The sequence below is a fragment of the Hippopotamus amphibius genome, chromosome 9 (assembly GCF_030028045.1).
Source record: "Hippopotamus amphibius kiboko isolate mHipAmp2 chromosome 9, mHipAmp2.hap2, whole genome shotgun sequence".
Taxonomy (NCBI): Eukaryota; Metazoa; Chordata; class Mammalia; order Artiodactyla; family Hippopotamidae; genus Hippopotamus; species Hippopotamus amphibius.
Window position 1 is genome coordinate 63418028 of NC_080194.1, and position 25273 is coordinate 63443300.

A 25273-nucleotide genomic window follows, 5' to 3' on the forward strand; every position below is an offset into this window, starting at 1 on the left:
TAAAGGAAAAGGAAAATATGCCACCAAGTATAATCAAAAGAAAACTGGAGTAGTTATATTAATAACAGACATAGTAGACTTCAGAACAAGGAATATTACCAGAGATAAAGAGGAACATTGCAGAATGGAAAAAGGGTCAGTTCACCAAGAAGTCACAGAAGAAACAAGGTTTGTTTGCCTGTCCTTCACTTAATTACATTTTTATAAAGATGCAAAAGAAATGATTACTTTTTCAAAAATCAAATATGGCTTTGGAACATGCTGTATCAATACTTTTTATAATAGATTTTCTGACCCAGTTGCATTTTCGTTACTTTAATACCATTAGTTTATATTACCTAAGCAAATAAACAGCAGCAAAAATGAAAACAAATAAAGAAATCTATGCTCTTAGATATGCTGGATGGTGAAGGATAACCACCCTGGGTTAAAAATGTTGGAGATAATCCACATGTAAGCATTTAAGAGTTTATCTTAAGGATAAATACAAACACTATGACATAAGAAATGAAAAAGGACATGAATGTAAACATGTAATCACCAATATTCTGTCCTATTAACTCTTGTATATTCAAAGATATAAATAAAACCATATTGAAAATGTTTTCATTGTTAGTAATATTTCATAACAAGTGACTAATTAACTATACTTTATACTTTTGTCACTTTTTCCTTTCCATTTCAAAATGCTTTCTCTGTTACCTACCTTTTATAGCTAAACTTTAACATAAAATGATACATAACCATCTTATCCAAAATAATTCCAGAATTCAATTTTTCACAGCATTTTCTTTTAACTGTGTGTGTGTTTGTGTGTGCACGCACAGGTCAACCTTGGTTAACACAGTTTACCTTTAAATTTTGAATATAAATTTTAGACGTTTAACTTAATAAAACATGTCAGTAATATGATTTACATATTAGTTATTCCCGTTAAACAAAAGGCCAGTATTTCAAATTGCAGAGTCTATGTGACAGATGACCCCTATATATGTGTTTAGGTGTGTGCTTATTACATGTGTGTGGGTACATTTATAGGAACATGCAGAAAGAGGTGGAAGAACATTAACTCTGTTTATCTGAGAGAGTGCAGTAGAAAGAGTGAGTGGGTGGGAGACGGAAAATAAGTTACTGCTTGTTTAAGTTAAAACAGAAAATCCTTACTGGTTCTATCAAGGGCTGATATCAGCTAGAAGGGTCTGAAAATGTTTAAATTAATAATCAGGTAGTAAAATTATTAACAAAAACAGATACATCACTTCTGATGTTAGAAATATCAGGAAGTGCATATTTTCTCAGTGACTACATTATTGAAAAAAAGAAAATGAGGTTTTGAAAATCTTTAATATTATGTATAAATGCAAATATACCTACACTTTTAAGCTTTAAGAGAAGAAATGTCTCCAACCTCTATTCCCAATACATTGTGCATATATGGTGATGAAATATTTACGAGTACTATAGAAAGAAGCATTAAAAAAAATGACAGATGAGTTAAGGCCATATCTCATTTTAACAATAGCCATATTATTTATTTCCCACTTTTCTCTCCTCTTCTGAAAGCCTTACCTTGTATATACTAACAAAAGAGCCCAGAAAAGCTCCGAGCTGGAAGTTTTCTTTATTGTAGAAGAGAGAAAGTAGCCGGGATGGCTGTGTAAACAGATGCCTGAACGCAGAGGGAATCCGGAGGCAGCACTGGATCAAGTATCCCACACTAAACATTCTGATGAAACCCTGGAGAAAATTGAGAGGAAATTCTGATTTACAACCAAATTTTGAAGTCTAATAGATATAAATTTTACTGTTGCAGAATCAAAACAGAACTAAAAAAACGTTTTCAAAATTAAGTCCTAAACCTCAAACAATTTTTAAAAAACTGCCTTAAAAATAAGCATGAAATCTTGCAGCAAATCTACTTTCTAAGATTTACAAAGACTTAAAAAGCTTCCCAAGCACTGGTCAAGTCTGTCTATGCACCTAACTTCTAACTTCTTGACATTCTGTTGACCATAACTGGGATTTATAATCCCTAAACCACAGTCTTAGAAACAAAAGCAGTGAAATTCTAAAAAAAATAGTTAACAAAACCAAATGCTTTGGGAAATTTTAACAGAAAATGCCTCTTAATCATTAGTTTGGCAGAGATTCTTTTGACAGAAAAAAATTGTATTATTTGTTTAGACCTTTTGCATCAAGTATTTAAACAATCAAGTTTCAAGAATTTTCCAGGAAAAGAAATAATGCTATCTAGATTTTTACTTCTATGCTCAATGTGTCAAGCTAAAACATCTCTAGGGAATGGTAACTTTAAGGTAAACTAAACAAAACTTGAAAAAGCAAATTTGCTACAAATCCACATTTGCTGTCAACATTTCTCCATATTACCTGCAACTATTTATAGTGTAAAAGGGAAGGGAAAGGATGACTAATGTTGGTCAGTTTCATCTCACCATTTAGGAAAATGAAGTCTGATGTCACAATACTGAGAGACGGAAAAATTCCAGTCATCTCGAAACAAAATGTTACTGAAAAGAATAGTATTTTATACATGATTCAACCAAGACACTGTAATACTGATCTCCCATTCTCCTCCTCTTTCACCCCCACTGGAATGGAAAAATGTCTACATTCTTAGCAGCGTTTGCTGCTAAGTTCCAAAGGTCAGGTTTGTATCTTCCTGATAGCAGCCTTCTTTTTTAGAAAAAAACTGAATTACTATGAAGAAACATTCATTAACTTACCTGAAACTACCTAATCCCTGGTTAAAACATGAAAATTAAATTGTCCAATCAGTTAGTATGAATTATCATGCATTTGCATAACTGAAACTGCCTAGTGTTTAATGCATGAAATGGTCACACCTGTATCTTGTCATTGATAATATCATAATATCAACCCAATGGTTCAAAGATCACACTCATGTTCAATCAGTTCACGCTATTTTCAAGAGATCTATTCATCCCTCCATCCATTCACCCTTTCATGTATTCAGGAAAGATTCGGTGAATGCCTCTCACGTGCCAAATTTTCCACTAGATGCTGGGGACAGAGTAGTGAAGAGGACACAAAGCTCTTGCCTTCATGGAGCTTCCATGCTCATTAGAGGAAGAGAAAATAAGTAATCAAATAAACATTAAGTAATTACAGATTACAATAAGTGTTGAGAAGGAAATAATCAGGGCACTGGGAAAGAAATTAACAGGGCAACTGATATCAGATTGAGTGGTAAGGGACTGCTACTGAGGATGTGACGATTAAATAGACACAAAAGAGAAGGAGCTAGCATGAGAAAAACATTTCAGATACTTAGACAAAAAGCACAAAGCCAAAAAAGAGATTGGCAGGTATCAACAAGAGGTTAGTGTGAATGGGGGGAATGTACTTCATAGGAGTGTTTACTCAGGGATATGATTAACATGAGGTGTCACTGAGTCCATGGAATAATGAGGTGCACTGTCAAAATATTTTACTATACTTGTGTCATAAATTCCTCACCCACAAATCTCTAAATAATTTTACATTCATGGACATAATATTACAATGTATACATAAATCAGCCAAGTTTATAGTACTGGTACACATTTGAAAGAATGACTACATTTTTTCATAGCCCAGTAATACTCACTAACTTTCACGTATACTTTTTTAAAAATATCACCTCTCCTCTCCCCAAAATTTCTCAAATACCTCTAATTTAGTCAGAATACGTTTCTTAGTTCCCCTCCTAAAGTCTCCCCTTGAACTAGAATTATGTCCAGTTGGAGGGAATAATAACCCTCTCTGGAGCTGGCAGCCTCTGAGGCTGCCGGCAACATTCCTTTTTTTTTTTTTTTTTTTTTGCCACTTCAAAAATGGGGCAGGAAATCAGATTTGGAAAGACTGTATCAGAAACTACTGTACTACTGAAAAAATACTCTACTGCTTTTACTCCTGGTTCTGTCTTTGAGGACTTTAAAGTCAAGTGTTGGCTTGGGTGAAGGCCACCATCAACACTCGGCCGCAGGCATTCGTGTTCACAGGCACTAATGTGACAGAGCTGCTCCCTTCCAGAGGGACCGTCAGGGGGCTGTGTTTTGGGGTGCTGTACAGCTCTGCTCCACTCATCATCAATGAAGTGGGGATCAGGCGTTGTAAGAAAGAACATAAATTTTCTAAAGCATCAGGATTTGTTAGAACACCATCCAAAACCAAAGAACTTGTAGCAGATGGTGCCACCTGTGCCAGACTAACTGCAATGAAAATTAACTTCCTTCCCAGAGCTGGCATGGGAGGGGGGATGGGTACGAAGCCCTGCCCTGGTACACTCACATATGAGGGAGTGGGGAATTTATGCCAGTGGGCATAACTAACTTTCTTAATGTAGAGCAACTGTGGACATGCTCCAGTTACCTTCATGCCTTAAAAAATGTAACAGCTTTACAAGTCCCAAACCAAATGCCACTGTCCCAGACTGTGCAGGGCATGTGTGCGACTACTGGTTCCCCAGCACACAGCACAGTCCAGGGGCCTTGTTCTAAGATGTACTCTAATGAGGATACCTTGCAACGGACAAATTTTAATGACTTTATTTTTCTCTTTTTTGTTGTTGCTTCACCTTCTATTCTATAAGTTTTACATTAATTAAGCTAATTTAAAAATTATGTAACAAAGGATCTAGTAAGTGAATATCAAAAGCTAAATTGTTACTTATTTCTCACAAGTGTCTTATTCTTCAAGTCAAATGCAAAGAATGACAGCTATTATTGTCAACTTTTCCACTTACTTTGAAATTATGTTTTAATAAATAAGTTCTTTCTATACATATTCCCTGTGGTTATTAAAGTACATTTATATACTTACTTTAATGCAATAAGAGATGCAATTATCCTCATAGTGTTTGCAGCATCTATGCCTTGGTCCATGCTTACATCTGAAATTAAACCAAAAAAACCAATATAATTAAAATGTGTGTGTGTGTGTGTGTGTGTGTGCACATGTGTGTGTGTCTGTTAATCGGCTTAAAACTCTCTAACCAAAAAAAAGAAGAAAACATTATCAACTTGTTTCTAAATGTGTGCATCTTTTGATTTCTTAGGACACACAGAAGAACAATAACAGGTTTTTTTTTTTTTCCTTTGCTGCTCACCATTTCACATATTTGATACAAAATATGCAACTGCAGTCAAAATACCTGAATGTGGAACAGAAAAGCCATATTGGTAAATATTTGTGACTAAATATCAAAAATATGTATATGTTATTTCTATACTCTGCCAAATCTTTTGGAAGCTTTAAATAGTTTATTGTAGCATATAATGGTCATAAATCATCCATGAAGTCAGTACTTGAGCAAAAAGTCATAATGAGAATGTGCTCAGGTTACAGGAATTTATACTTAATTATATTTGATCTGGGAAAGAAACATGATATAGTATTAGAATTAAAAATTCAGTTTTGAAAATAAATATAGAAATAGATCTTGTGGGAATTCAAAAGCAGGTTATTTGTAATTTAACTGTAAACAGCTTAGTCCTCCGGTGGTAAGTAAACATTTCTGCTGGGAGGACTACCGTTCAAGACACACAGATATTTTGTATGTCAACTCCAGGACTATTTATTCAGTCTAGGCGTAAAAAAGTACGTAGAATTACCTAATGTGGGTTTAACTCTTCCCCCTTTCTCTTTGAAGAGTTCATGTTCCAAAATAAGCAGTCTTTATAACTCTTTCAGACCACAGTTAATTAATTATCTTCATGGTTGGAATACATTAACTCTTTCTTGTTTTAAATAATAACTTGCAGAGTGGTATTCTGGCTCTCTAATTCCATTTGCAAATTGATTATCAAGACCTCCTCCGAAATCCAATGCTGCACTGCAGCTGGAGTACACAGACAGCCTCTTCTAGTCAAGGGTGACAGCAACGGTTCATTCCTTATGTCGTTACAATGATATGACATATCTGGTCACGCGAAGTTGTTGAGTGATTAAAGCGAGGGGCCTGAAAAGGGGTGAATCAGAGAAGGACTGCCTTATGCAAACCATCACTCCTCATACTTCTAAGTGTCCTCTTCAAAGATGTCTCTCAGCCATGGCTGCCAGAACTAGAGAGAAACTGTTAAACTCTCTTTGTTAGTGAAGTTAAATTCTGATATCAACTATACTGTCATTTAATCTTTCCTAGTCTTTCATTAAAATGGCTTCCCAAGTGCAAGACTGCCCACCTCCTATATTATCCACTCTGCTTCTATATTATCCTGGACCTGCTTTCACACCAATGGACCCACTGAGGCTACTCTGAGAAGTTCTGCCACGACCCGACCAGCTCTGATACCCAAGGCTTCATTCACTCACATCACACATTCTCTGCATTCCCCTATGATTCTTGTTGACATGATTCCCACTAATAGGACCCCTTACCACAATTATTCCTACCATCTACTATCTCTTTCTTTCCTCTTACCTTCTTCTGCAGTGTACACTAAAATGGAGACAAAGTCTTTAAATTCAGTAAAACTTTTGAATACCTACTCTGTGCTGGTGTATGTGAATCAACTCCTATGTTATTTCATTTAATGCACACGACACTCCTTAATAAAGGTTATTAACCCCAGTTAACTGATGAGGACTTCGGGATGCAGAGTGGTTAAGTCATTTGTCCAACGTCACAAAGCTGGGAGGGGCAAAATGAGTCAAACACAGCTCTTCAGGTTTCTTAAAAGGGGGCATCGGCTTCCTGCAATTGATCCCTAACTTTCTATATTGCTTCCTCATGCTACACACTCTAAAATATCACTACAAGATTATTTTTAGGGGCTGATATTCTAATTTTAAACCATTAAATTTATTTCCTTAAATATCTTAAATATTCAAAATGCAAATGAAGACTTATTCGCATGAAACAGACTTCTTTGTATAATATACAAATAAAGATTTCTCATTTTATTTCCAAAGCCCTAAAATTTTCCACTCGTGCAAAATATCCTTCACTTAAGGTTTGCTCCTTTTTATTCCTATATCTTCTTTAATCTCTCCTGGAACTTTTCTTTCTCCTTTCCACACTTGGCACACTCAATTAGCACATATTAATCCGTTTCCCGAAGTTCCCTATTCTAGCCTCCTGCTTAGTCTGAAATAGAAAAGTATTTCAATTTCATGTAAATCTATTTTAAAGGTAGATAATGGTCTACAGTCCTGCCAGAAATAATAACTAACATTCACTTGCCATCATGTGCTTTTTATAAAACTCTATGCACAATTTCTGGTTAAATATATATATATATATATAACCTGAAAAGAAAACAAAAGTACCTTGGCATGGTACAAATATCATATAAAATGGTGACAAAATGTGCTAAAATATGAAAATAAAGAACTCACATTGAATCCACAAGCTTCCTGACTAGAGCAATTATATTCGTTCCTCTTGGTTTTTCCTCCTGTTTCTCAGTCTTTTGTTCCACTTTTGCATATGCTGCCTCTGGTGAATAAGAATGTGTGGGAATTTCTTCCTTCCCAACAATGAACCTAAAGAAAAGAGCACAATGAGAGGCATTTTTCACCTTAAAAAAAAAAAATCAATGAGAAAATAAACTGATTTTGTTTATATACAAATACACTGTGAACAGAACCTTATCATTTAAAATAATATTTTCCACAATTTATATAAAATTAGTCATCCTTTAAAAAATAGGCTTTTGAAATCTGAATACTCAGAGATGTTAATAGCTGTTTATTTAACAATGCAGCCATCTTAAAATCAAATAGAGCATAGAACTTTGATCAAGCACCCTTTTAACTTAAGTTACTGCTTTTTTAAGGTACCTTAAAGTTTTTTCAAACAAAAAAGCAGATGAACTATTAACTTGGATTTACTATAGTGTTAATGACAAAAATTCTATTTTGTTCTCTAAAATGTACTAATAGTTACAATTGAATGCATTTCTCATTTTTTACTCTAAATTTATATCTAATGTCACTTTGAGTCATAAAACAGCTGCAGTGCAGTAGGTGGTCATCTATATGCACATGAGAAATAGAGGGAACTAAAGAATGAGAATCAGAAAGTGGTTAAGATTCTGTGTGTCTTCCCCACATTATTAGAAAATCTTAAATTTGATGTTATCCTAAACTACTTAGTTCTCTTTGGAAAAATCTAATATCCAGGAGAAGACACCATTCCTGTATCATCAAAACTGCACTATATTTTTCCAAAGACAATACAAAGAAAATATTACCAATCATTAGATATCATTCAATCAATACTCTTTATCAGAGTTTTCATTTTTGCTGTTTGCACCTTCACTATAAGAGTCACTGCTCTTGGGACTTCCCTGGTGGTGCAGTGGTTAAGAATCTGCCTGCCAATGCAGGGGACACTGCTGACAGCCCTACTCCAGGAAGATCCCACATGCCACGGAGCAACTAAGCCTGTGCGCCACAACTATTGAGCCTGTGCTCTAGAGCCTGTGAGCTGCAACTATTGAGCCTGTGTGCCACAATTACTGAAGCCTGCGAGCCTAGAGCCCATGCTCTGCAACAAGAGAAGCCACCACAATGAGAAGCCTGCGCACCGCAATGAGGAGTAGCCCCCACTCACCACAACTAGAGAAAGCCCGTGCAGAGCAACGCAGACCCAACCCAGCCAAAAATAAATAAAATAAATAAATTTATCAAAAAAAAAAAAGTCACTGCTCCTATAAAGAATAATACCTAAGCTTTACTTAGCCAATTCTGCCTGCTGAACCTTCAAAAGTATCACAAGACATAGATAAAACAGGAGATCAATAAGACTACACTAAAATTCTAGAACATGGGAACTATGACAAATTTAAATACTCATAAAAGAGAGAAAAATTTTTACTATCAACAAGTGCAATCCATCTCGTTAGGACAAACTTGGTAAAACGTCTAGTTTATCAAATCGTAAGGGGTGTGCAATGAGACTGTCTGTCACCAGATGGCAGCTGTGCCTCCTTGGTAACTGCTGGTCCAAAAGAATTTGGTTTCTAATCATGGGTGTGAATGGAGAGTTTGGGATCTGTACTACTGCTCCTTATAAACAAGACAAAACTACTCTAGAACAGATACAATAGTATCTCTCATACCTTTCCTCACACTGCTGCTCTTTTGGCCAGGACCTACCATTGGGATCAGAGCTCACTTCCCTGGAGAAGCTGGCCCTGCCCCAAGCTGGGGTGAGTGAGCCATCCTTCCTTTGCGCTCTCACAGTCCAGTGAACCCCCAGTACTGGAAGCACCTTTTTAGCAGTTTCCCTCCCGCACTACGCTGTGGGATCTGTGAGACTATACATACCTTCCTTGGTATGACATCCCCATGCCTGGCATAGCACTGGCACACAATGAGTATTTAGTTAATACTCAGTGAATGAATATAGTAACAGCAGGCATTTTCTGAGCATTTGCTATATGACAGGCACAGTACTGAGCCTTTTACAAATATTAAGTCATTTAACCTTCATAGCAGCACTACGAAGTAGGTACCATACTTTCTATGACAGTTAACATGAAAAGGCGTCCTGTCCACAACCAAAAATGTCAGTAATTCTTTAAACCTGGAACTACTGACTCTAAGGCCTGGGTTCTTAGTCACCAAGCTTTGTACACAATTAACTATGTTTTAAACTACAATGAATCAGCCTTAGCCTCCAGCACTGGCTCTTCTCTCATGGTTCTGTCCTTCATCCTCTCTATTCCCATAACTTCCACTATTATCTTACAGAACTAACAAGAGTTAATAACCATTCTTCCAGAATATTTTCCTATAACACAGAGAAAATGTTACACGCAAATAATCCACGTCAGCCCTTCATTATAAGTGGATTTGAAGAAACACACACAAATATCTGACACATTTTGAGTTTTTGCAAGGATTCTGGGAGTCTATGGAAAGATGCAGAACAACACCAGAGTTTTCTCTCTAGGAAAACCAACTTTTGATTTTGTTACCAGCTTTCAGTTTAATACAGAATCCTATGTAGCCAATGCAACAACAACAACAAAAAGCTATTTTTTAATACGTTTCATGATCTTTTAATGAAACATATGACATGAAGAAATCACTGCTGTGTGTTATGATTTAGTTACTGTTACCGAAGATTTTCCACAATCAAAACAAATACTCCAGTCAATAACATAGAAAGTTTAATCTCCCAACGTATGTGAAGATGCCTGAAGGACTCTAAATTTCAATGCTAACGCTAAGCAGCACCTCTACAGTATCAACCACATGCCAAGTACTGTGCTAAGAGGTTGGCTACGAGGTGAGGACTCCAGCGACGCTAGCGAAACTTATAATCCAAAGTGTGTTTGACTGCACATGAGTCCTGCCCCAACGGAGCCCATAATCCGGTACCACACAATGACGTACTTAATTTTTCCAGTAATTGTTCGTGTAGATCTGTCTTTCCAAGCTCCTTAAACAGAGAGTTCTTGTAATCTTCTTTAATACCCCATAGTATAAGGCACACAATAGGCCCCCAAAATAGTGGTTGGCTGACTGATTTTCAGGGGGAAAATTAACAAATTACTCTGTTAATGAAATGTCCACAAAGCTGCTTTTGTGACTTTTAAATTTACTTGCAGCTTAAAAGGGGAGTCAATAAGTATTTATTACAATTAGGTACAATGATATTACTTTTTTTAAACAAGTTAACTTGTAAATTCTCTTAACATAAAGGTAAATAAAATATGCAACTTACCTTAGCGCAGAGAATGTAAATCCCTTCAAACCATCTTTGCACCTAAAACAATAAAAATTTACAATGAAAAAATAACTTGTTTTGAGATATAAAGTAGTGTTATTAAATAGCTATTAAAATTTTTCCTGAAAATGATTTTCTCTTAAAGGTGAAACTCTTTTTGGACAATAATCTGAGCAGTACAAATGGTCACACAACAAACAATGAAGCAAGCCGTCTTACACAAAATGATTAAAATGATAATGCTTTCCCATGTCATATTAACATAATTTAAGGCTCAATTCTCAGATGTGCAGGTTGAAGAGAGATTTCAAGTAAATCTTCTAAGAGATCCATGTAGACTTAAAATGAAGGCTGGGAGTGGAGTATTCTTCCCCCTAGCCAGTCCCTGGGGGAGCAATTTGTTGTGAAGAAAAAGGTCACACACACCTGCTGGGTATTACGTATAGGTCAATTCAAGGTCCTGACTTCTCCCTACTTATTAATTCAGTGAATGCAGAGCAATGTTGGGTTGGCAGGCACAAAAAGGCATCAAGTTCAGTTACCAATTTTAACTTCTGAGTAAGGCCAATCAGAACAGATAATGAGTATGAGGAATAGGGGGTGGAGGAGGAGAGCACAGAGAGAAGATTCCAAGTATTAATGAGTGCTTACCATGGCTGGGCGTTGTTTTGGGCCCTTTATATGTGTTGTCTCATTCACTTATACCACAGTATCACAACACTATGGATAGCTGTTTCTCTATTGCACAGCTGGGCAGAGGCCCCCAAAATGTGGCAGCTTCCCAAAGGTCACAAAATAAATATTAGACAGAATTCAGGGGGAAAAAAAAAAAAAAGAGTTCACCTGACTTAAAAGTCATGGTTTTCTCTTACACCTCCTTCTAAAACAGTGTATTCCTTTTAATTAGAGAAGACTCAAACTACATGGCAAATACGAGGGGGAGAAGATTCTCATGTCTGCAAAAAGTATTCAAACAAGATTTTCAAATACAGGCATTGTGATACTGCTGGTCTTCGTGGTCTGCTCCATAGGTACCATCAACTAGAGAATCTTTGTGTACCTAGTATTAAAACTCCTTGCAGAAACTATAAAGATTGGTGATAGAATGATGCTCTAACATACGTTAACATCAGACACTGGATATTCTCGGACAAAAGGTACAGCCTTAAATCTAATTGGGCAATTCTTTCTGTATGCCTTTTATATGAAAGGTCACAAAGGAAGTGAATAAAAATATAAGAAGTTTATCTTTAAATTTTTATATATACATTTTTATCAGAGGACACATAGAATCTCAGGAAAAAACTTAATCCATGTGCACTGAAATGTTTTAAAACACTTAAGAATTCAATTAAGCACCATAATCTACTTTGTGGTCATGTTAACAGTGAGAATGTAACCAGAGAATTTAGCTAACATACTACATAATTATCTACCATGTATAGAACGAGGGTGAAGGCAAAATAGCTTATATGTTAAGCTAAAAATGTGCATGGGAAAATTATAGCATTAAAATTCTTAAAGTTATCTGTTTCCATCTGAAGAAAGTGTTTCTCAGTAATTTAAAACCCGTAATTGAGTAATTTCTAAATAGGTGGGGTAGTGAGGGGGTAGGCTGGGAGTCTACTGACTGGAAAACAGAAAGCAGCAGATTGATTTAAAGATTATGTACAACTGGGAACAAATTTTGGCTCTGGTATGCTATTGTTAAAAGATAGCCATTTGTCTTTGTGCAATGTTGAATAGAAAAAGGATTCTGACAATTTGGTCTAGTCAGGATTGCACATTTGTGACCTTAAACAATAAATCTAACTGCAGACCAAACATCAAAAAGTAGCTTTCAAATATAAAAGGGCATCTACAAATGAATTTGCAATTTCATTATGATGGAAGTTTGGTTCTTTCAGCAGAACCCTGTGGGAAGCACTTCATATTGATAAAGTCTTAGCATGGATTCAAAAGGGGCTATTCTTCTTTCCATTCATGTGTATAAGGTCTGTTAATGTAATTGAGGGTCAGATGTCTATGTCAAAAGGACAAAAAAGTAATTATTCCCAGAAAAAGAATCTTTAAAATAGTAATATTGCCTTGCATTTTGACACCAAAACTATTGTCTGAACCCTAACCTAACAATGAAACACTATTGTATTCTGTGTTAAATGTAAAAAGTATGATATAAACATAAAGATTTATACAAAACAGATCCCATTAAAAGGTGCCTCACTGTTTGATGGAATCGGTTATTATAATGTAAATCAAAACACATTCTCCATTCATGTATTAAGGCTCACTGATTTATTCAACAAATATTGACTGAGTGCCTACTACGTGCAAGCACTGGTTTAGGTTCTAAAGATGTAACAGTGGACAATACAGAATCTCTGCTTTCATACCACTGACATTCTAGATGGGGGAGAGATCGGATAAGAAAAAGTAAGTATGCCATGTGGTGATAACCGCTACTGCAAAAAGCAAAGCAGGACAAGGGGAGAAACTGTGATCAGGTTGGGCCTTTTGTTTGTTTGTTTTTAACATACTGTGGTCAGGAAGGGCCTCTCTGAGAAGGTGGAATTTGGTAATTTGATCAGAAACCTTACTGAATTGAGGGGAGGGCATTTCAGTTTGAAGGAAGAACAAGTACAAAGCCCTCGATAAGGAGTCTGTGTGGCATGTAAGGAGAACAGCAAGTGCATTACTGCAGCTGGAGGTAAGCAGTGGTAGGAAATGAGGTCACAGTGACAGCTGTGGAGGGAGCGAGTGGTCTACAATTCCTGTAGGCCCTGCAGGCATGGTAAGGACTTGGGAAGGTTCTCAGCAGAGAAGTGACAAGATCTGTCTTAAATTTTAAGATAAACACTTTGGCTGCTGGTTGGAAAATAGACTACAGGAGGGCAAGGTTAGAAGCAAGGAGGTTAATTAGGAGGAGAAAGGTGATTGTGCCTGGACTAGATCACAGTGGCAGACACAGTGGCAGAGGTGGAGAGGAACGTTAAGACTCTGAATGTATTTCAAAAGCAGAGCTGGTGGAATTGCTTGATGGTTTGAATGTGGGGTACAAGAGAGGATTTACAGATTATTAAAATACTTCTGGTTTGAGCAAAGAGAGGGATAAAATATCCATTTATTGACGTGAGGAAGACTACAAAAGAAACAGGTTTGAGGAGAAAAATCAAAGTTTTGTTTTAAATATGTTAAGCTTGAGCTGCATGTGAGCCATAAATGGAAATGTTAAGGAAGCAAAGCAGCTGTCTATATAGATTTGGGTTCAAGGGAGAGGTCTGACTCGTTTATAAGTAGTACTTAAATCCATGGGGCCAGATACCTTCATCTAGGAATTAAGTGTCAATAAAGAAAATATTCAAGGACTGAGTATTTTTCATTCCTCCATAACTTGTAATGCAGAAAATCTCTTCTATAAAAGAAAAAAAATTTCATTTCTCCTAATCAATCCATTCTCTGCTATAAAGTCTCATTTTAACTTTTGAGTGTGCACAAAAATAATGCGTTTAACTCATGTACACATAAACTTTCCTATTAAAGTTAGTCTTTGCAAATGACATAAATAACTAGTATGACTCAACCTCTACATTTGCAAAGTTCTGTGCTATGTATGATATAAAACAAAGCCAGGAGAGACAAAGAGGAAAAAGAATTTGCAACAGCATTATATCCAACAACTTAGCAGATAAGCAACTAATCACAGAGGCTCAGGTTGGAATTACATATTGCATACAAGAAAGTATAAAGAAGTTTAATGTTATTGTTATTACAATAATACTCTTAGTCAAATGCCAATGGGAGAGAACCACAAAGACAAATTTTTTCAATTAGAAATGTAAATGATAGTAAAAGGAAAAATTCTGCCTACAAAGATTCTTTATCTCAGTCTTAATTTCCATGAAATTATTTCCATGAGATACTTTTACCATTATCACAACATTGTACCAGCAGATGTCGCTAGTGAACCATTTTGGGAGAAATTTCTAGCTCTTTGATATGATTTCTACATCAAACATCTTGTTGCAAATTTTCCTTTAAAAACAAATTCATAGGCGTTCAAAATGTTTTGAATAAATTTTAGTTAAATTGCATTAAAGTCCCCCAAATAAATATCATAAATATGAGACTTCTAATGATAGGTGATATTCCTGTTCCAATTATTCCATACAGTTATAAAACTCTCTAAGAACATGCTATCATTTGGCACCAACATAGAATTTGATGATGTAAATGTGCTGCTTTATTATATGCTTTCTAGTAACCTGAAAACACTGAGAACTCTTGACTCCTAAAATTTTTTGTCTAGACAGTTTTCATTTATTTGGTAAATATAATAGATATAAAAAATGTATTTTTATAAATCTCCTTTTAAATATTTCTAAGGCAGTAGAAAGACTCTTGATATGAACAATGAAACAGATACTAGTCATAACTTCCCTAGCAACCTACAGCAAATCACGGAATGTAAGAGCTTAATCTCACTACCTACTAAAAAAGAGCCTGGAAATAAATGGCCTCTATATCTGGCTCATTAAATGATTTCTAATTCTGTAATTTCATCACTTACTATCATTTTATTTAGTGCTTGTATTATTATTTGAAATAATAATGGAAAAAATGAATTATTCTAAATCACTTATAATGACCGATGTCAAGAGTTAAAAAAGAAAACAAACATACAAACAAAATCCTGAATTCGTTTTGAGATTACTGGTTGCTACTAATATTATTACATTATTGTAATATTGTTACATATTACAATATTGTACACTATTACATTTGCCTGTTGCTTTATAAAATTTAGACATGGAACTTATTCCTGCAAAGGTTCAAAGGCAGCCTTTTCTTTTCCTTTTTTTTTTTTTAAATAAAGCTTTCCACTTTTGTTGGCATTGATAAAGAATATTGATCAATTCACTGACAATACGAGTCTTTGAAATATCTTTTGCTGTGCAGGGGGGCGGGACTTGCTCATCTAATTAGGCACATACCTCCATTTTAGAAACAAAATATTTTGCATATATTTTTCTTTGTAATTACATCTAAAAAAACTGTAGAACTGGGAAAAATAGCCTTTATAACCCTTGAGAAAAAGCAACCTTTTCTTTTTTAACTTTAAGATTACAAGACCAACTACTGAGATAGATATAGACACTATAGAAAGACCTGTAATAAATCCTGTTAAGTACAAGCAATTCTATAATCTCAATAATGATAAAAGATTACATTATTGCTATATTAAGCATCAATGCTAAAATATTATTAATGATAAAATATAAAATGCTCTTCATTATATACACACAGAATGTTATAGAATGTGGTCAAAAGGATATACCCCAAACAGTTGTTAGCAGGCTACCTACTGAAGCAGGATGGGTTAAAAGACATGAAGGAAGAATATAACTTTTTACTCTCTATATTCATATGTCATTTAAAACATTTTTACAAGTATACATTTAAACATTATTTGTGTAGTTTGTTTAATTAAAAACATCAATATCTGAACATACAGGAACAGATTAAACAGTGTAATAAGTTATTCATCTCTATTTCACCAACACTATGGCAGAGAACGTTAAGACAGTCAACTTTACTAATTAATACTACTGTAAAAGTTTTGCTAAAGGCATAAAATTACTAACTGAAACAAATGATGTAGATAGAATTTTCTGAAACTATGATCCCAATGAACACAGTTAACTAGGTGACTACAGTGACAAAAAAAAGAAACTCATTAAGTATCAACGTCAGAGTTCCTTTGTCCTTTTTTTACTCATTGAATTGGTTAGAAGGAAACTCAAATACTGGTTGAATATTATAGCATCTATCTTTATTCACTCAATAATCATGTATCAGGCACCTAACATAGAGAAGACACTGTGCTGCGGATCATATGAGTAATGTGAAGGTAAATCATATACCATCTCTGATCATTAAAAAAGGCACCTGCAAAGTTATGTGTATGTTTGTCAAATAAATGAAAATAATCTTGACTAAAAGTTCTGACATACAGTTTCCTGTATCAGTAGTGCTTTCTTAGAGCTTAATTACTTTATTTGTACTTCATGAGTTCAGCTTTAAATTTCTTTAGTCCTGCATTTTACATCATCTATCTCCTTAAATTATTTAAGAAAAGTAGTATGGGCCTTCCTCCACTTGTGATGAGATTATGTCCCAATAAATCCATCCTAAGTTGAAAATATCATGAAGTTGACTACAAACAACAAATGCTGGAGAAAAGGGAACCCTCTTGCATTGTTGGTGGGAATGTAAATTGATATAGCAACTACGGAGAACAGTATGGGGGTTCCTTGAAAAACTAAAAATAGAACTACCACATGACCCAGCAATACCCAGAGAAAACCATAATTCAAAAAGACACAATCTGTGGGGTGGGGCAAAGGGGAAGCCGGGACGAAGTGAAAGAGTAGCATTGACATATATTACACTACCAATAGATAGCTAGTGGGAAGCTGCTGCATAACACAGGGAGATCAACTCGATGATGGGTGATGACTTAGAGGGGTGGGATAGGGAAGGTGGGAAGGAGTCGCGCAACAGAGGAGATATGGAGATAATGTGTATAAATACAGCTGATTCACTTTGTTGTACAGCAAAAATTGGCACAACAGTGTAAAGCAATTATATTCCAATAAAGAGCCTAAAAAAAAAAAAGACACATGCACCCCAACGTTCACTACAGCACTATTTACAATAGCCAGGTCATGGAAGCAACCTAAATGTCCATCAACAAATGAATGGATAAAGAAGATGTGGTACATATATACAATGGAATATTACTCAGCCATAAAGAGGAATGAAACTGGGACATTTGTAGAGACATGGATGGACCCAGAGACTGTCATACAGAGTGAAGTGAGTCAGAAAGAGAAAAACAAATATCGTATATTAACGCATATATGCGGAATATAGAAAAATGGTACAGATCGACCAGTTTGCAAGACAGAAATAGAGACACAGACGTAGAGAACAAACATATGGACACCAAGGGGGAAAAGCGGGGTGGGGTGGGATGAAGTGGGAGATTGGGATTGCCATATATACATTACTAATAAGAAAAAAAAGGTCAAGTTGTATACTTTAAATATTTGCAGTTTATTGCATGTTAATTATATCTCAATAAAAGTTCCTAAAAAGAAAAATATATATCAAGTCGAAAATGGATTTAACACAATTAACCAACCAAACATCTTTGCTGAGCTAAGTCTAGCCTACCTTAAACATATTCAGAACACTTATATCAGCCTACAGTTGGGGAAAATCATCTAAAACAAAGCCCATTTTATAATATCTCACCTAATCTATTGACTATCACACTGAAAGGGAAATCCAAATGGCTGTATGGGTACAGATGGGAGTAAGTGTACTGGTTATTTACCCTCTCGATTTGTGTGACTGGGACCTGCTGCCCCACCTCACTAGGGAGGATCAAAACAAACACTGCTGGCTCAGGAAGAGATCAAAATTCAGAGATGGTTTCTACCAAATATGCATTGCTTTGACACCATCATAAAGTTGAAAAATCGTAAGTCAGGGACCACCCACATACGCAAAAGCACAATTAAAGATGCTAAAAAAAAACTGGCAAAAAAAAAAAAGGCAAATTGGATTTAAAATAGTCATGCACACTGATAATTCTTAAAATAGTCTATTCTATTGATTATATCATAATCACCTAAGCCACTCAGTAGCAAAAATAAAAGTTACATTATTATAATATGTGAACAAAATTATTTAAAACAGAAAATACTTAAACTTCAAGTATACTGGAGGTATGAAAAGAATGGCATACGAACTTAGTTATAAATAACAATTGTAGACAATAGCTGGATCTTCAAAATTTTGATTTTGCCTGATTATCTAATTATCATTGGTACCAAAAACAGAAATATGTTTGGAGTGCATACAACTGAAAAATTTAATTTAAAGGTTAAAAAAATAGAATGTCTATTTAAATGCTCTGAATTTGTCTTTCACAGTTGTCTTCATTATAAAGAACACTCATACCATTTTATATAGTTTTTTAAGTTAAATTTTTCTTATTTTGTTTTTAAAATCTCACATGAAAGTGAAAACCACTTTTTCTAATCAATTTACCTAACCTGTTTTCAGGTGTATAAGCTTATCTTAGTACTCAGCTATAATTCAGTAACTGACACTTGATCAACAGCTATAGATTTTGATTGACACCTGTTCATCATAAGAATATCGGAAAAACAGACATGGAATTAATTTAAAGATTTTATTTTAGTTTTGTTTTTAAAAAAATCTTTAGTATCCAAATCACATACGTACACTCCAACAGGTTAAATCAATCATTTCAATTTACTCCTCAGAACCTGTGATGTGCAATTAAAATACACTACATTGCTTACATACACACAGCAGGTTTTTTCCCCCTTAAGTTTACTATTGTTTGAAGAGGAAAACAGACTCAGAGAGTTTGGTTTCAGCCCACATATGGCACTTAATATGAGAAAACAAAATAACTAATATTATGTTCCTACTTTAAGAAAGCTCACGCACAAAAGTCTGAAATTGGAACAGCAATACATGAAGAAATTTGTGGAAGATTATTTTGTTTGCTTCATGAACACATTACACATCTTCCAAATAATCCTCAATTGGATTCCTTTAAATAATGAATTTTTCCAGTATGTTAAAAATATTATTTTTAATTCTGGTAAATATTTTACAGTACATTTATTTCATACAGAATGGAACACTGGTGCTTAGCTTTGTTCTCAATAACCTAAGGAAAGTTGCTAAAGCAAGGCAGCAGTTATGGGTAATCAAGTATGATTGCAAGTCCCCAGATGATTATTGTGTACTTTTTTCTAGTATGTCCTAAATATAAATTGGAAACATTTGGATTCAAACTTACAGTAACAACTCCAATAGAATCAGATTTCTCCTTAAACTGGGAGAGGCTGGAACTGTTTTTGCTTTAAAATCCAAACTAAAGAAGGTCGTGCTCCAAGCTGTCTTCAATTGCTAAGAAACCAAGAATTACCTTCAGACTGTTTCTAAAAGAAATGTGAATTAGGATGAATTTCCCTCTCAAAATGAACTGGTAATAGCAATACTAGTCAAACTTTAAAATACTTGTAAAAAGAACAGATTCTAGTTCCACTGGACCTAAACTGTTTGCAGTTCCAAAGGAAATGGCACGTGTTTACACTTGACATATTAACAACAGGCAAAAACCAAATTTAAGATCAAAATGGTGTTTTATATAAATCCAAGAAAAAACTTAGCAAGTTTCATAAAATCATGGCATTGCTGTTACAGACAAAAATTAAACAAAATTATAACCACAATACTGAACCAATCTATTTTTTAAAGATCTCAAGATTGTATTTTCATTTTTTTCCCCTCCTATAATGGTTGGGAAAAAGATTAAAACAAATGTTTTCCATTTTACAGAATCTTTGAATCAACATTAATTTATTTTCAAATGCACATTGGCATCTATGTCATTAAAATAACATGGTAATTGGTTTTCATATTGAGCAAAATGAGCAGCTATTTAGGCTATACATTTTCATAAAGTTATGCTTATTTAATATCAAAGTTCAAATCTAAAATAAATAAAATATCTATCTCTGAATAATGGAGCAAAAACAATATTTTGGATGCTTTCGGAAAACAATTTTTTGATTAACTGAGAACTACAGAGTTTCCTAACATTGAAAGAAAAATCTTCATTTAAAAACTACAGTTTACTTCATCTCAAAGACTATGAACTTAATTTGTGTTATGTATGACAGAAAGTGGGCAAGTTAACATATTCAAATCTTCCTGGACTATAAATGGTACTAGAAAGATGAAATATTGGAACTAAAGGAACCTGAGAGAATTATATTTTACAGATTAAGAAACCAAGGCCTAGGGAGATTAAGTGATTTGCCCCCAGATCACTTGGTCCAATATATCCTCATACAACAATAAAATCATTTTACATCCCAATCAAATAACTCTCTGTGCCTGCTGGGGTCTCACTGTGGAGAAGAAATACTACAGGGAAGACGGGGGATCTTGCACTGTAGAAGAGAAATCACAAGTCACCTGAATGAAGGGACAGAGCAAAATCCTTCCAATTGATATTATGCAAAGACTTTACAAAGTACCGAAGAGCATGGATAATTTTAAAGGAACCCATCTCCTGTTCCTCTTCTCCACATGTCCTCCCATCGAAACATGATTGACCTCACTCCATGCTAGCTTCACTCATCCACCTCCCTCTTCACAACAGCTATTTTTTACATCATTCTCTCCAAAATTTCCTGGACAGTCATAAGGCCTACCCTTGGTATTAATCTGCCACCTTTAGCAACTTAAATTCCAAAAGCACCTCAATCCCAGACATGAGTACAAAAAACAGGACTGCGATGAAGTTTTATTGTGTTTTGATTTATACACTGAGAAATTGGACTTCTAAAAGAAATTCATGCGATCACTTCTCCCTTATCTGTCTCTCAGCAGCAAACTGTATTAGTAGTTACTTTCAGACACATCTCACACTTTATCTCTCTCATTTTAGTCACCTGGTCCTTCCATATGCAATCCTCTCTTTAACCACCCTCCTTTTTCAAGAGAATTCCTACCAAGTCCATCAGGAATGGCAATTTCTCCCGCAATGAGATGTGTCTGTTTATTTCTCAAACTTCCTTTGCTCTTTGCATATTTTTGGCAGTTTTTATTTGGCTCTGGATAATGTGACAGTAATTTCCATAGTTATCTAATTCACTCTTCCAAATTTAGGTTTTCTTATGGCAGTTTGCGTGTCCATGTCCCAGAAATCAAAGGCAGTTTATATAGAGTTTACTTTCTTAATAATGAGGCTGGGAAATATTTTGCATCTTATTATTAGAGCATTTACTGTGTAAGGTATCTAGAAATATAAATTAACAGACCATATTAGTCAGGAAAGGTGACTAGGTCAGTGGTTCTCAAAGTGTGGACCACTTGGAACAGCAACAGCCATCAGATGGTAATAACTTCTTAGAAATAAAAATTTTGGTCTCCATCCCAGGTCTACTGAATTCAGAAATTCTAAGAGTGGGGCCAACAACCTGTACAATTTGCATTTTAACAAAATCTCCACGTGATTTCAACGCATGCTCATGTTTGAGAACCAACAGGTTAGGTTATATTGCAGTAATAAAATTTCAGTGTTTTCAACAACAAAAGTTTATTTCTTGCTCATGCTAAATGTCAAACAAGGGTTGGCTATGGCTCAACTACATGCCAACTTTATTTCAGGCCTTAGGATGATGGAGAAGCGTCTATTCAGATCTGCTGATTGTCAAAGGAGAGAAAAGAGAATACAGGACACTGTGTTCTGACTCAAAGCTTCTGCTCAAAAGTAAACATAAATCATTTCCACTCATATTTCATTTGCCAAAGCAAATCTAAGGTCAGGCATGATGTTAATAGGGCAGGGAGTATAATGTTTCCCCAGGGAGAGGCAGCAAAGGCTGTTGAACAATAACATAGCCTACCAAAACACGCCAAGCATATTATTGTTGAAGATCAATTGTATTTGTTTATTATATTTAAGGAAATTCAAGGCAAAATTCCCCTTTTCCTCCCAAATCCTACAATCATTTAGTCTTTTACACAATAACTTCAATATCTGACTTTAAGTATGATAATTCTTAAAATCTGTTACTAATTTCATAAATAGGCTTGTCTACAACATATTAATTAGTTTTACATATGTGCATAAGTGTGTGTGAATGTGTGTGTTCTGAGCTCCATTTTTTTTTTTCTAATTACTAAGGCATTCAGGAATTTCACATTGTTAAGTTATGTACTCCAAGTGCCTATATCAGTGCATAACATATAGGTCACTCAATAAATATACGTTGAAAGAAAGAAATTTTTATCTGTGTAGTAACTGAAAACACTGTATTTTTGAGTAATTATATTTCTAATTGGGTACCATGTTTCTTTGGTTCATTTTTTTTTTAATAGCAATTCTAAGTTTTTTAAAAATAGTTTCTAAAAAAAGTGTTTATTCTAAAATCAGCTACCCCATTACTTACTAACAACTCCCAGTGTTCATCCTTAATATAAAATTTTTTTAGTTTTTTTCACTGATAATTTGGTATGAATTTACACTTAGACATAAATGTGCATAAATAGGAGTCTAAAAAGCAGTCTCTGATCTTTCTGAATGAGGAGCCATTTTTAACACCCCAAATAAAATATAACAGTGACTATAATATAAAACTATCAACTCTAAAAGACAGGAATGGGAATGCTGCTACAGGCATGCTTACACTGAACTAGGAACTGTAATTGAATAAAAGAGGTGAGACCATAAAGTTTGTAGGCTGGGGCATTATTCACATTCATTGACTCACTCACACAGTTAAATATTCCACAAATCTTTACTACGAGTCGACTATGTCTCAGGCAGTTTGCCAAGGACAGGGGATGCCAGTGTCCATGTTCTCCAGGAGTTCACAATCCAGGGTATACATGTAAGTGAAAAGTGTGTCTACATTATAGAAAAGACCTTAATATAAAGCACACAGTGCTAAAGGAGCACAAAGGAGAGGTGTCTAACCCTGGCTTGGTCATGGAAGGCTACCCAGAAAAAAAAAAGAGATATTTAAGGTGGCACAAAAAGGAAGAAGCGGAGGAAGAAAGCAGAGAAGGGCAATATATATAAGATTTAAAAAAGAGAGAACATTGGGTATTCTGGGAATTGAAGAGGTTTAATGTGAATGGCACATAGGAAGAAGGAACAGAGTAGAGAAAGACTGGCATAGGCCAAACCATGTCAAAAACGAATTTGAACTTTACCTATAAGGCAAAAGGCCCCAAGCCCCAGAAGAATGACATGACCAGACTGGTGTTTAACAAAGATATTCCAAGTGTAGTTTTCATGACCTACTACTGAATCCTATCTCTTTGTTGATTTTTAAACTATAATCTCACTTAGCAGTATTTGTTTAAACTTTTTAAACATCAGCTTACAAACTGAATTCTGTTGAAAGCAATCGATATTAAAGCCATCTAAAAACTTATATTGCTCTTTATTTTGTTTTAAGATAATAGATTAAACTATACATCAACTTTAAGACACTTTAATACATTCTGATAGATTAAAAATTGGTTTAAAAATAATTTTTCAAAACCATGACTAAATGAAGACATCAGCTATTAAACTTTAAGGTACTATAAAATCTAGGTAATTAATACTAGCTGTTGTAATAAAAAAAAAAGCCCCCAAACCTCTCTATTTCTCACTTTGCAATCAGGAATTCATCTAGACTATCTCTACCACAGAGAGTAACTTCATTGCCAGCAACCATAATGTAGTTCTAGACATTATTCTGTGTGTATACAATTAATAGTCACATAATTTATTTACTGTGGGAACAGAGAAGGATGGTAAAAACCAAGACTTCCAATAAGGCATATTGGATGGAACAGTTATATACCTTTGTGTGATTAACACCATACTCAATTCTTTTGTTACTGTGCTTTCCCCTTCCCATCCCATTCCTGATGTTAAAGCAATGTAAAGTTGCAGACAGTCTGAGTCTTTCTGCCATCAGCTATAGTCTCTGCAAACTTCTCTCCCAGGTTCCAGGAAAACTGTATTGTTTTCAAAGTGCTCTCAGTTTTTACGGGGAGGTCCCTTCATAGCGGTCCCTTCTATGAGGATCTCATGGGAAATCTTAAGTATGATGACCCTTATCAGCCTTTTAACTCCACTTTTGAGGATCTTTTTTTGGAAGAGTTGGGCAGAGGAGGGAAGATTAGGGGACTGGTTACAGGAATAACCTGATATTTTTGAGAAACTTTAGAAAAAGATATTCTATTTTCCCTCAAGCTTTACTGGGAGTGAAATTCTACCAGGGTACAAAATGAGAATAAAAAGGTTTAAATTCATCAAACTATTTGGAAAAATGAAGTTTTTTTAATGTATACATAAAATGTGACAATGGATTTACATACAAACAGTCATGCTTATCCTAAAAACAAAAACAAAACCCTACCTGCCCAGCCTAAATAAGGAACAGGGAGGAATTAAAGGTCATCCAAAACTCTAAGATCCATATTCTTTCAAAGACATCCACTGCAAAATGGAGTTCGGTAAACAAAAAACAAAGCCATCTGGAAGGTATTTCTTAGATATCAATCATGTGGCATTGATAATTTCAAATGCAAGAGAAAGAAAACACAGCTACTTCTTGAGCAATGTTTCATTTACTTTATCAGAGCCAACAATGTTAATGACTTAGAACAGTCCTAAGGCTATCATGAATTTCAACAGAAATGATCGGTCATCCACAAATAGGTCAGTAGATATACACAGCGTGATACACTGAGAGATTAATTGTTTTCCTTCTGGTGAGTGTTGTCCCATTTTAGACTCCATAATTGATCATGGTAAGATCTGAGAATTTAATTTGGGCTCTTTCACTAAATAGTTACAAGACCTTAAAAAGAAACTTATGTTTCTGATCCTTAGTTTCTCCAAATGTAAAATGAGAAGATGGAACTGAATGATCCTTAGGATTCCTCACA

General features: G+C 34.9%; 1 protein-coding gene across 1 annotated transcript in view; it reads right to left on the reverse strand.

Moving 5' to 3' along the window:
- Nucleotides 1-25273, reverse strand: part of TMEM135 (transmembrane protein 135) — a 246458-nt gene that overhangs the window by 9648 nt on the left and 211537 nt on the right. The window contains exons 7-10 of the mRNA XM_057748266.1: nt 10700-10741; nt 7360-7506; nt 4843-4912; nt 1570-1737 (exon numbers count right to left, since the gene is read on the reverse strand). Of these exons, the coding sequence (XP_057604249.1) occupies nt 1570-1737; nt 4843-4912; nt 7360-7506; nt 10700-10741 (427 nt within the window). The remainder of the gene's footprint in view (nt 1-1569; nt 1738-4842; nt 4913-7359; nt 7507-10699; nt 10742-25273) is intronic.